The sequence below is a fragment of the Pezoporus wallicus genome, unplaced genomic scaffold (genome assembly GCF_028554395.1).
Source record: "Pezoporus wallicus isolate ANWC-B61680 ecotype Strahan unplaced genomic scaffold, APGP_CSIRO_Pwel_v1 contig_6732, whole genome shotgun sequence".
In the NCBI taxonomy this organism is placed as follows: domain Eukaryota; kingdom Metazoa; phylum Chordata; class Aves; order Psittaciformes; family Psittacidae; genus Pezoporus; species Pezoporus wallicus.
This window is the reverse complement of record NW_026638638.1, coordinates 3411219-3424934: the sequence shown is the minus strand read 5'-3', so window position 1 is coordinate 3424934 and position 13716 is coordinate 3411219. Positions and strand designations below refer to the sequence as shown.

Sequence of the window (13716 nt, the reverse complement as noted above, 5' to 3'; positions counted from 1 at the left end):
AGATGTTTTTTAAAATGTTCTGCAGGTTGCCTACAAGTTCCAGTCTTAGCAATACTAAAGACATTTGTTTAATGTATGAACACTTCTAAGACTCAGCTGGACAGGGCACTGGGCCATCTTGTCAACCTGGTATTCTATGAGTCTATGAATGTCCTTTTAGCCAGAAGTCTCTGAATGGAAAATACTAGATTCACAAGAAATGCTTCAATGATATTAAAGACTAAAGAATTCTTACCCACTGCAGGTTTAGGTTCAGACCCAGGAAGTGGGATAGCTGCTTGCTTAGGTTCTGTCATTTCAAACACAACAATTACAAATAGGTTAATGTACATTGTTTGTAATCCCATTGAATGTCAAAGTTAGAAGCAACAGAGAGAATTAATCAAAGACAGAATTTATTTTTCTGCATTTCATTTTGTCAGAAAGCAAGAAATTAACTTGAGATAAGCTCTTGAAAAGCAAGATACGATGAAATAAAGATAAATTTTTCAAGCACTAAAGAAGTAAAGACAACAAGAAATCCAGAAGAATGCAAAGTTCTTAGTCATGGACAGGCTGGTTGATAGTAATGCATTAGGTTAATATAGCATGATATTCAGCAATGAATATAATTTAGTCGCTGCCGTAAGGAAAAAGAGCACCACGCATTTGTACCTTTTGGTGGTTTGGGCACATATTTCTCCTCTTTTTTTATTTCAGGTATCTCAGTTTTCTTCTTAGGAACCTCTGGAACTTTAAAATATTATTTTTATTTTGTAAGATATATTAAACCACCTTGAATCCCCAAATGTATTATCTCCAATGTATTTAAAAGTTTTCATTTTTGTAGACATAAACAGTTTCAGATGTTCATAAGATTCAGGAACATGTACTTTTAAGAGTGAGATTGGAATACATTAGAAATACTAAATGGACAACAGGACAAATATTTGTAAAATGTTAACTAAAAGAATGCTTGGGTTAACTGTTTTGCTGTAGTTACATTTTCATCTATATTATAAAATATTTGTAGAATTCTCTTGTATAAACACTGAAGATTGGAAAGCAGTTCTAAAATGCACAATTCAGACCCAAATGTGGATGTCAGGTTTAGTTAGGCTTTCTGAGAATCTTTAATTTAAACAATTAGATTAACACAAGCCATCATTTAAAATCACACTTTCATTTCTGAATTGCAGTGAACATTACTTGAAAACTGGATTATATTTTTTTTTTTAAGTATACTTCACTTGATAGATTTGAACGTAAATTAGTACCTTCAGGTTTCTTAATTTTTTCTACTGGTGTAGGCACTGTTTTAACTTCTGGTTTAGGTTCTTTTTCTGGTTTAGGTTCTTCCTCTTCTTTTTCCTTTCTAAGAACTTAAAAAGAAAAGGAATTTCAGTTTTTAAAGCACAGGTAAATAAAATAATAAGATGGTGAACAAGAAAAAATGATTGAAATATATCAGTAACTATGAAGAAACAGGAATGTAAAATATTTAGTTTGATATTAATGGAAGATATTCTTTTAACTGTTCAAGATGCTATTCTGGAAGGTTTTTAAAATTCAAACTCATGTAGAGCAAAGAGATAATTTTATTAAGAGAAGTCCATCTGGGAAGAAAGATGCTAACTGTCAGTGATAGAAAATTTCTTATAATATCACACACTTCTTATCATATTGAAATGATGAATTACTGTATAGAATTATACATTAATAACTGTAGCAACAGTTATTAACTATTATTGACTCCAGTGAGAGAGCAAGACTGAATCTTCAAGCGTTATATTTGGAGAGCCCAAATTTATATAATGTCTCTTTTTCATTTTATTTATTTCAATTTTTTTTTTGACCTGTCAGATATCCATCTTGCATACCTAATGAGACTGCCACCTGAAAAAGTGAATATCTGTATTTTATTATGCTTGAAATCTGAAGCTCAGCTGCAAGGTACACAGGAATGAATCATCCTGCTGTTCTAAGAGAATTCAAATTAGCGCTTCCTTTTTCTAAGCAATAATTGAGCATGAAGTGATTCAGAATGCACCAAACTTTGCCAAGAAAGGAGACTGATATCCGATAGTAGCACAGGGTTATGTGATCTGTGCAGTACTTCTAAGAAAACCGTAGAAAAGAATGCAGATGGTACATATGTGACTTTAATATTCACTCTGTCACTGGAATATATATAAGGGTCCAGAAGCTGAAGACAGTAGAAAACTGTCAACTCTATAGAGATTAGGAAAACAGGAGAGATTTATAGGGAACCACATTTTCATTGTTCTGCTCTGTTTTCATCACAGATTCTTTAGATCTGACAGATTTTCAGGATATCCTCACTCCAAACCTGCAACTATAAAGGCTTGCTCCAAGAAGCAGACATCAGATAGTACTTTGTCTAATTTTGCACACCATACATAAACCAATGTTGCTTAGGAGAATATACTGAACAATGTTAATATGCTAGGGGATTTTTTAAACAAGTTACTATACCTTTTTTCAAAACAACTTCTTCTGGTGGAGGAGTAACTTCGGGAGTTATTTTGTGAGGTTTCTTTACAAGTCCAGGCACTTAAAAGAATATTATTACAGATTTTATTATGGGTTCATAACAGTAATAAGATCTAATCAACACTTAACCATTCCAAACACACAAATCAAATGCTGGTCCACTCCTGAATATTAAAAGCAAAGGTAAAACTGACAGATTGAAATTGATATTTTTTATACTATAATAATAGAAAATAATTCTATATTATTTGCATACAGTTGTCTTCTAGGCTTATGTGTAAGAGGAAACTTTCATAGAAATCATCAAAAGAGAAGCATGGTTTGACAAAACTATAAAGGTTATGTATTCAAAGAGTTATAGTAACATTTTTATCTCCATTTCCTCTTTCATTACAGGTTTATGTTATGTATCTATTCATCCGAACTATCTGTGATTTTTGTACGGATCCAGTTAGTTTAATTTATAAACTTGGAACAGCATTAAGAAGTGTTCACTGCTTATCTGCTTAGCTTGTCTTAAACTCCAGTACATATGAAAAATATAAGGGAGTACTTGTAAAGTGGCTTGCTCAATTTGTTATTCATCTCCATCTTTGGAGTGTCCTCTCACAAAAATAAGCTCCATTTCAGACAAATAATAAACGAAGTATGTTTGAATGATGATATATATATTTAAACAGTAAATGATATTTTATTCCTCCCTAAGCAGACAACCAAATGAGCATGTACAAAAGTGACAGAAACTCATAAAAACTCTCACGCTTCTGTGATTCTGTCTCTTGCATCTCATTGTATTGCATTATGGGAGATTAAAGTGGACATGAACATACATGCATCCAAGACCAGAGTCCACTGTTGAGCATAATCTAAAATAGACAGCTTTTTGATAGTTCTGAGCAAATTGCAGTAGTTACCAAGAGCTACAACTTTATGCTCATGAGAGGCTTAATTTAAGTAAGATTCTTAAATTTGCTGAGCACCTTTAGCAGGTGGGGGTTCCAGTTTTTGAGGTTCACCAGGTTTTTCAGTCACAACTTTCTTCCTTGATCCAGGAGCTTTAAAGAAAGTTATTTGAATTTTACAACACACATAATAAGATTAGAAAAAAAAAGAGAACTTCCTAAAAAAATAAAAAAAATGGATTAATATTGTTGCTATAACAGAAAGACAAGAGCTTCAAAGCTAAGATTTTGGCTGATTAAGTGTTTAGAAGCAGTCAGATGATGTAGGAAGAACAGTTGGTCTGATATCAATATTCAAAAGTAACACCAGCAAATTATTGCTGGGGATTCTTTTCATTTGTAAGAACGTGTTAAAGATAGAAGAATTATGTTAAAGATAGAAGAATGTGTTAACTTGGTTAAGATTTTTTTAATAAACTGATTTTTTTCCATAACTATTGAAAAAGAACCCATATAAACTAACTTGGCATAAAACTAGCAAAAATCATAAGGAATGAGCATCAGTAAGGTGCACTGTTAAAGCAATAGAAAAGAAAGAAAAGAAGAAAAGGAAAAGGAAAGTGAAAGTGAGGAGAGAGAGAGGAGAGGAGAGGAGAGGAGAGGAGAGGGGAGGGGAGGGAGGGAGAGGAGAGGAGAGGAGAGGAGAGGAGAGGAGAGGAGAGGAGAGGAGAGGAGAGGAGAGGAGAGGAGGGAGAGGAGAGGAGAGGAGAGGAGAGGAGAGGAGAGGAGGGGAGGGGAGGGGAGGGGAGAGGAGAGGAGAGGAGAGGAGAGGAGAGGAGAGGAGAGGAGAGGAGAGGAGAGGAGAGGAGAGAAGAGGAGAGGAGAGGAGGGAAGGGGAGGGGAGGGGAGGGTTGGGGAGAGGAGGAGAGGGGAGGGGAGGGGAGGGGAGAGCAGAGGAGAGGAGAGGAGAGGAGAGGAGAGGAGAGGAGAGGAGAGGAGAGGAGAGGAGAGATAAAAACCAAAATAATCCCCCAAATACCCAGAGTGATATGTTCAAAAGCATGCTTTTCAAGATTCATCAGTATAACTTAAAAGGATTATTTGAGTTCCCACGGTTAATTGTGGCTTCAGATGATTATACCTTTAAGTAGTTCTTTTGCCAATTTGATATCCTCTTTTGGTGGAGTAGGTGGTGGTAGTGGTTTTCGCTTTTCAGGGATCTTCTTTTCAGGTGGCAGCACTTTGAATAACATTAAGTATATTTAGCATAAATTTATGACCATAAGCAGTTAAGTGAAGAGTAATATACACATATAAAGATGGTCATTTTCCCTTTCAATGAAGTCAGTGGAAAAATCTCATTTAATTCAATGGGAGTATGAAGGAGCCTTAGGCTACTGCTTTGTAGTAGCATGCATGTAGCATGCGCACAGTAAAAACATCAAAGCTGACTTAAAAAAGCATATTAATAACATGAGAACAGAGGTGGGAAGCCACATGACAGGAAGACTCTTGTTGACACAAAACAAATTGAAAAAATTTAAAATAATCTGGACGTTGCCCTTAGAATTAAGAAATCACAACTAATTTCCAAAGCAGAAATGAGAACAGAGGAAGAATTATGCAGAGACCTGCAACATACAGGTACATGTTTGAAGAATGACAGAGCAAGAAAACTACTGCATATGAAATTAAATGAAAGGAAATGAAAGGAAATGAAAGAAAGGTGTCCAGCAGCCTCTAGGTAAGTACATTGTATACCTTCAACTGGTAAAGGTTCTTCTATTTCTGCAACTGGAATTTCTTCTTCTTCTTCAGGCTCAGTGTCCTTTATGATTTCATATTCTTTAAAGAATATTGACAATTTGTGTAAGTTGCTAGTGATAAGATTTCACATGAATAATTGTGTGCATATCACTTAAAAGAAAGCTACCACAAGTGATACCAACAAAAACATGTTAGATAAGTAATAATGCAGTACCTGTTACCTTTGCAGTTAATGCATGTTCTTGAAAAAACTACTCTCTTTCTATATGAGAATGAATTGGGTTTTGTGAAGTATAATTTTTTTATGTGTACAACGTAAACTAAACATTAAATCTGTGGGTGAGTCATTGTAACTAGAAAGAATAAAAGCTTCAAGGATCTCAATTAATTTAAGATTATAATAGCAATATAAATAATAGGGTTTAAGAGACTCAAAATTGTTGGGAATTAATTATTATCTTGAAGAGAGACACACTTTTTTAGGAATGTCCTGTGTAGGACCGTATGTCACTTGAAAATATTTGATTTTAAAACTGATATTTTCTTCAAAATATGAAAATATAATAGTAGATACATGAAACACAGAGTGGTATAATCTAAAATATTAAGTGAAAAATTTACATACATTACAAAAGGAAAAAAAGGACATCTATTTTGAGGCTTATGTTTGGAAGAACAAGATTGTCTTTACAGTAATAACTATGATGGCACAAACCTTCACTTGGTACTGGTTCAGGTATTTTAGGAACAGCAACAGGTACTTTTTCCTCTGGAGCAAGTTCCTTGGGCACCTCAGGCACTTTAAAAAACATTATTTCATTTTCAGACATGTACATAAATGTACATATGATACATAAAAAAGACAAGGAAACCTAACACAGAAAATCACAGTGAGTAACAACAGCCATAACCATGAAAGACTGTGTTCAAAACAGTCTTTCCCAAAGTAGTCTATGTACACATGACACATTTTATAGACTCCGTTATAAGCAAAGAACAGAGACAAAAGAAAATATTTCTTCTCAGGAGATGCCTCCTGCCAATATATACCTTTGGTTGGAGGAGGTTCTGGCTTTTTAAATTCTTGCTCTTTAGGTGTTATAAGAGGCACTTTCTCTTCTGGGACAGCTCTTTCTGACACTTCAGGGGCTTCAAAGATATTAGTAAATTATCATTTTGTGAAACATAACATAAATATATACATACAACACTTAAAAGTACAACTAAAAACTATAAGACATGAAAAATGTAAGAATAACATATTAACCGACAGATTATACCCTCATATACCTAACCACTGCATACATCAATGAAACAAGTGAAAACATTCAAGACTAGAGAAAATGAGGCTCAGTGACTGACGCATGTACCTTTAACAGAAGGAATTGTAGTTTTTTTAAGGACAGGCACAGGCTCTGGTATTTTTGGCACAGTCGCAGACTCTGATTTTTTGGGCACAGGTTTCTTGAGTGCCGCCTCATGTTTCTTGGGCACAGACACGGGTTTCTTGGGTGCTGCCTCAGGTTTCTTGGGCACTGCCACAGGCTTTGGGGGAATGACCACTGGCACCTCCTCTTCTGGCTCTTCCTCCTCAGCCACCTCAGGCACTTTAAAGATAGTAGTCCCATTTACTTGACTGTGCTAAAGATCAGAAATCAGCCAACTGGCAAGCAGAAGCAGGAAAGTAAACCCTTGACAGACTACCAGGGAGCCCTCTCTAGACAAGCATTCTTCCTTTGGGAGTACCACTCTCAGCAAGGAGCCAAACTATGGACTTATGAGAGAGCTCTTGCTGACAAACACCACTTTCTCCTGCAGGCATGTAGAGGCACATAGGGACACAACACAACCAAAAGCTGTCCTCACCCCACCACACAGAACACAGAGGGGCAAAGAGCACTCAGGACTGTGGAAACATAGAAGGAAGAACGAGCTCTTTCAGAACACCACTGCGTACCTTCAGCTGGAGGAGCTTCTGGCTCTCCAGCCTCAGCAACTGGTGCCACCGCTTCGGGTGCTTCCTCCTCCTCTTCCTCAGGCACCTCAGGCACTTCAAAGATATTAGTGTGTTTTGTTTTACATTGGTGAAAGCAGATGCCAAACAGGAACAAAATCCGGGGCAGCACAGATACAGAACATCACCACACAGCCAGCTCATCACCATACACGCACATACGGCACCATTTACCAGGCATGCACAGTCTTGAGAGTCTCTGGGACAGAGAGGGACAGGCCAAGAGAGGGAGGACAACGCTCAAGAGAGGAAGATAAAGAATCTTCTTTGTTAAGTTATCCATGAAAAGAGGTACCTTTGAGTGCTGGAAGCTCTGGTGCTTTGGCAGTGGGAACGGACACTTTTTCCTCACGAGGAGCCTTCCTGGGCACCTCAGGTGCTTCAAAGATATTAGTAACAGTCAGTTTTATACATTAAACAGGAAGATGAACAATGAAACACAAACTAGAGATGCACTCATGAAGGTAAGCAAACTGGTCTCACAGTGTCTTGAGCCCATTTCTCTGTCACTCACGGACATATACACAAACCCACAGAGAGGCACAGGGCGGTGATGCCAAGTAGGTTCTGTGAGAAAACTGTTGGCTATGTTTAGGTTCTGCTCAGGGTGAGGTGTGAATTAGGATTCCCCTCTCTGTACTCAGCAGCCTTCCCTCCCTGAGAAGAGGCACCATGATTTCTGCCTTGCTGGGATCTGACCTTTCCCTGGGATCAACCTCAGCCCATAACTTATCTGTTGCCATTTATTATGAATCTGCCAGTGCTTTGCATTCAGCAGTGGGGGCAGTGACAGTGTGAAGAACAGAAATCCAATTATCATTACTATTTCTCTCCTCTATTTATTTTCTTTTTTTTAATTTTTTTTTTGCTATAATGTTACATGATGGGTTCAACTTAGTGACCTTTCACGGCTTCTACAATCCTGTATTTTGAAAGTGCTTTACTTCAGGATAAAAGGGGCACCTTCATTGTTAGCAGGTTTCCTTGTTCTCATTATTTGAGTAATGCAGAATTATTTTATACAAATACAGAAGATCTGGTGGTCTTTCACATAATCACTATTTGCAATTAGTTTGCAGTTTTGTGCATCCCATTTTCTTGCTTCTATATGTGCTTATTGTCTGAAGAGCAATATTTTACAACTTATATCAATGTATGCCTACATCCATATAATTTTCTCATAGGAAATTTGACCATGGTTTGAAAACCATGCCATCTACCATGCATTTGAATAAGCAGTAGTATGGAGTAGCTATTATAGGGATCTAGGCCCATATCACATATACCTAAGTCTTGAGCTACTTGCTTAGGTATACTGTCCTGTCTAAGTACATACCTCTTTTTACTCTAGGACTTCATTTTCCATATCAGCATAAGTAACAGCACATTTCCTCCTTATTCTCTCTGATCAGTTTTTATATATACTTTTTTTATGTGTCTGCTTCTTAAAATTGCTCTGACACAACTATGTCTGGCTGTTATAACAATTTAAGAAAACACAGTTGCCAGGTAGTAGTTGTTACAAAAAAAATACTTTAGGTAAAAAAACCTCAAACAACTATTATTTGAGATTTTTTGTGAAAAAGATAAAGATAGAAGTTTACATTAAAAATATATCTTAAAAATTTTTTTCCCATGTATCTTATCAGTTATGATATATAGTGATTTTAGATTCTGAACTTACACGAGGGAGATTGTGAGAGTCCTGCATGTTCCCTATATAGTTGCCATTCTAACAACAGAACATGTAAACACTGTAGATTGTCGATATTTCAGGCAATCACAAATGAGCAGGGTAACAGACATGACAAATAATGTGTAAAACAGTAAGAAACGGTCCCTTTCAGGCTGATGCACAGGGCAACAGGTACCTCGAACTGGTGCAGGTTCTGGCTCTTTTGGCACGGTTACAGGTACGGGCTCTTCCACAACACCTTTCTTGGGCACCTTGGGCACTTCAAAGATATTAGTATGCATTAGTTTTGTGGGCTGTACAGGTGTATATGAAACAACAAGATGATCAATATTACATGCATGCAGTCTTCTTTGAGAAAGTGCTGCGGTTACATTCAGTCATCACTTATGCTTTGCTTCAAACACTTTGAATAAGCGGGGTGTAAGATATGGCAGGCAGGAGCTGGGAATTCTGTGTTTAGTTTCTGTTTCTGAGTCAGGCAGAAACTTAGAAAACACAAGCCCTCTTTCTACAGCCCATCAGAGAATTATTTATGGAATTCTACTACATTTGAGTATCAGTCATATGTAATTCATTCATCACTACATGGGCATTGTAACAATTTTAGGAGAGCTATCATTTGCTTTATATTTACTGCCTATTTCTATCAACTATTTCCACTTGTTCTTCTTCATTTTCAGTCTTCCACAGCTCCTGGCTTTTAGATTCTACTGACTACAGAAATACGTATTTTCTTTCCTTTCGTTTTGGTCATATTAATGACCCTTTACTGTAGTACTACTGTGGATCATCGGTAGATATATCCAGACTTTTGCTAGCAAATCTACCTCATATATTATTAGCACTAACTTACTTTTAAAGAGGCAGAGAACTGATACTGCTGCTGTCATCCAGCAGTACAGTCTATGAGAAAATTCAGAGATTCAACATTACGTTCTTTAAAGTGTTGACTTATTTGCAGGCTCTTGCCCAGAGCAACATATTATTCCATTTCAACCCAGCATGCAGTAATTGCTAATTCTTCAACTTTAAAGTTCAGAAAGTGACAGATATTTTTCAAGAAACCGATATTAATTTTACCACCATCATTTAGGTACTCCACATGGCGCTTCATATTTCTTATGCCCCTATCTGCAATAGTTCATTGTCAGAAAAATTAGGCTGACTTAAGTACAGAAGAGCATGATGTTTCTTTCTAATACTGATACGAATAGTGATGGCATGTACCTTTGGCTGGTGGTGCTTCTGATATTTTGGGTACAGCAGCGGGTGGTTTTTCTTGCTGGACAGCTTTCTTGGGCACCTTGAGCACTTTAAAGATATTATTTCCTCTTAAATTCCCAGTTAAAATATACAAGAGAGCATAACACACGAAAAAAATCCAAGAGTTTAGATATTTCTGAGACTGTGACATTCCTCTATTGACTGGTTTGTTAGTCACATATGCAAAGATAGGCACAGCACAGGCTAGGGGAAGAGGACACAAAACATGTACTGTGCAAAAGAAGGTATAAGAAGTGAAAATAATAATCAATACACTAAAGTAAAAAGCAGATCCCTCCGGAAGATATACCTTTAGCTGGTGGAGCCTCAGGCTTCTTGGGTACTGCTGCTGGCTTCTTGGGCACTGCCACAGGCTTTGGGGGAACGACCACTGGCACCTCCTCTTCTGGCTCTTCCTCCTCGGCCACCTCAGGCACTTTAAAGATAGTAGTCCCATTTACTTGACTGTGCTAAAGATCAGAAATCAGCCAACTGGCAAGCAGAAGCAGGAAAGTAAACCCTTGACAGACTACCAGGGAGCCCTCTCTAGACAAGCATTCTTCCTTTGGGAGTACCACTCTCAGCAAGGAGCCAAACTATGGACTTATGAGAGAGCTCTTGCTGACAAACACCACTTTCTCCTGCAGGCATGTAGAGGCACATAGGGACACAACACAACCAAAAGCTGTCCTCACCCCACCACACAGAACACAGAGGGGCAAAGAGCACTCAGGACTGTGGAAACATAGAAGGAAGAACGAACTCTTTCAGAACACCACTGCGTACCTTCAGCTGGAGGAGCTTCTGGCTCTCCAGCCTCAGCAACTGGTGCCACCGCTTCGGGTGCTTCCTCCTCCTCTTCCTCAGGCACCTCAGGCACTTCAAAGATATTAGTGTGTTTTGTTTTACATTGGTGAAAGCAGATGCCAAACAGGAACAAAATCCGGGGCAGCACAGATACAGAACATCACCACACAGCCAGCTCATCACCATACACGCACATACGGCACCATTTACCAGGCATGCACAGTCTTGAGAGTCTCTGGGACAGAGAGGGACAGGCCAAGAGAGGGAAGACAACGCTCAAGAGAGGAAGATAAAGAATCTTCTTTGTTAAGTTATCCATGAAAAGAGGTACCTTTGAGTGCTGGAAGCTCTGGTGCTTTGGCAGTGGGAACGGACACTTTTTCCTCACGAGGAGCCTTCCTGGGCACCTCAGGTGCTTCAAAGATATTAGTAACAGTCAGTTTTATACATTAAACAGGAAGATGAACAATGAAACACAAACTAGAGATGCACTCATGAAGGTAAGCAAACTGGTCTCACAGTGTCTTGAGCCCATTTCTCTGTCACTCACGGACATATACACAAACCCACAGAGAGGCACAGGGCGGTGATGCCAAGTAGGTTCTGTGAGAAAACTGTTGGCTATGTTTAGGTTCTGCTCAGGGTGAGGTGTGAATTAGGATTCCCTCTCTGTACTCAGCAGCCTTCCCTCCCTGAGAAGAGGCACCATGATTTCTGCCTTGCTGGGATCTGACCTTTCCCTGGGATCAACCTCAGCCCATAACTTATCTGTTGCCATTTATTATGAATCTGCCAGTGCTTTGCATTCAGCAGTGGGGGCAGTGACAGTGTGAAGAACAGAAATCCAATTATCATTACTATTTCTCTCCTCTATTTATTTTCTTTTTTTTAATTTTTTTTTTGCTATAATGTTACATGATGGGTTCAACTTAGTGACCTTTCACGGCTTCTACAATCCTGTATTTTGAAAGTGCTTTACTTCAGGATAAAAGGGGCACCTTCATTGTTAGCAGGTTTCCTTGTTCTCATTATTTGAGTAATGCAGAATTATTTTATACAAATACAGAAGATCTGGTGGTCTTTCACATAATCACTATTTGCAATTAGTTTGCAGTTTTGTGCATCCCATTTTCTTGCTTCTATATGTGCTTATTGTCTGAAGAGCAATATTTTACAACTTATATCAATGTATGCCTACATCCATATAATTTTCTCATAGGAAATTTGACCATGGTTTGAAAACCATGCCATCTACCATGCATTTGAATAAGCAGTAGTATGGAGTAGCTATTATAGGGATCTAGGCCCATATCACATATACCTAAGTCTTGAGCTACTTGCTTAGGTATACTGTCCTGTCTAAGTACATACCTCTTTTTACTCTAGGACTTCATTTTCCATATCAGCATAAGTAACAGCACATTTCCTCCTTATTCTCTCTGATCAGTTTTTATATATACTTTTTTTATGTGTCTGCTTCTTAAAATTGCTCTGACACAACTATGTCTGGCTGTTATAACAATTTAAGAAAACACAGTTGCCAGGTAGTAGTTGTTACAAAAAAAATACTTTAGGTAAAAAAACCTCAAACAACTATTATTTGAGATTTTTTGTGAAAAAGATAAAGTGAAAAAAAAATATATCTTAAAAATTTTTCAAAAAAAATACTTTTAGATAAAGATAGAAGTTTACATTAAAAATATATCTTAAAAATTTTTTTCCCATGTATCTTATCAGTTATGATATATAGTGATTTTAGATTCTGAACTTACACGAGGGAGATTGTGAGAGTCCTGCATGTTCCCTATATAGTTGCCATTCTAACAACAGAACATGTAAACACTGTAGATTGTCGATATTTCAGGCAATCACAAATGAGCAGGGTAACAGACATGACAAATAATGTGTAAAACAGTAAGAAACGGTCCCTTTCAGGCTGATGCACAGGGCAACAGGTACCTCGAACTGGTGCAGGTTCTGGCTCTTTTGGCACGGTTACAGGTACGGGCTCTTCCACAACACCTTTCTTGGGCACCTTGGGCACTTCAAAGATATTAGTATGCATTAGTTTTGTGGGCTGTACAGGTGTATATGAAACAACAAGATGATCAATATTACATGCATGCAGTCTTCTTTGAGAAAGTGCTGCGGTTACATTCAGTCATCACTTATGCTTTGCTTCAAACACTTTGAATAAGCGGGGTGTAAGATATGGCAGGCAGGAGCTGGGAATTCTGTGTTTAGTTTCTGTTTCTGAGTCAGGCAGAAACTTAGAAAACACAAGCCCTCTTTCTACAGCCCATCAGAGAATTATTTATGGAATTCTACTACATTTGAGTATCAGTCATATGTAATTCATTCATCACTACATGGGCATTGTAACAATTTTAGGAGAGCTATCATTTGCTTTATATTTACTGCCTATTTCTATCAACTATTTCCACTTGTTCTTCTTCATTTTCAGTCTTCCACAGCTCCTGGCTTTTAGATTCTACTGACTACAGAAATACGTATTTTCTTTCCTTTCGTTTTGGTCATATTAATGACCCTTTACTGTAGTACTACTGTGGATCATCGGTAGATATATCCAGACTTTTGCTAGCAAATCTACCTCATATATTATTAGCACTAACTTACTTTTAAAGAGGCAGAGAACTGATACTGCTGCTGTCATCCAGCAGTACAGTCTATGAGAAAATTCAGAGATTCAACATTACGTTCTTTAAAGTGTTGACTTATTTGCAGGCTCTTGCCCAGAGCAACATATTATTCCA

At 37.6% G+C, this 13716-nt stretch overlaps 1 protein-coding gene across 3 annotated transcripts in view; it reads right to left on the bottom strand.

Annotated features, from left to right (window-relative positions):
- The window catches only part of TTN (titin), a 253429-nt gene that overhangs the window by 108291 nt on the left and 131422 nt on the right, over window positions 1-13716 (bottom strand). For all 3 annotated transcript variants that reach the window (XM_057411684.1, XM_057411685.1, XM_057411686.1), the window contains 4 exons: window positions 2476-2553; window positions 1257-1361; window positions 655-732; window positions 236-289 (listed from right to left, as the gene is read on the bottom strand). In XM_057411684.1, coding sequence (XP_057267667.1) covers window positions 236-289; window positions 655-732; window positions 1257-1361; window positions 2476-2553 — 315 coding nt within the window. The remainder of the gene's footprint in view (window positions 1-235; window positions 290-654; window positions 733-1256; window positions 1362-2475; window positions 2554-13716) is intronic.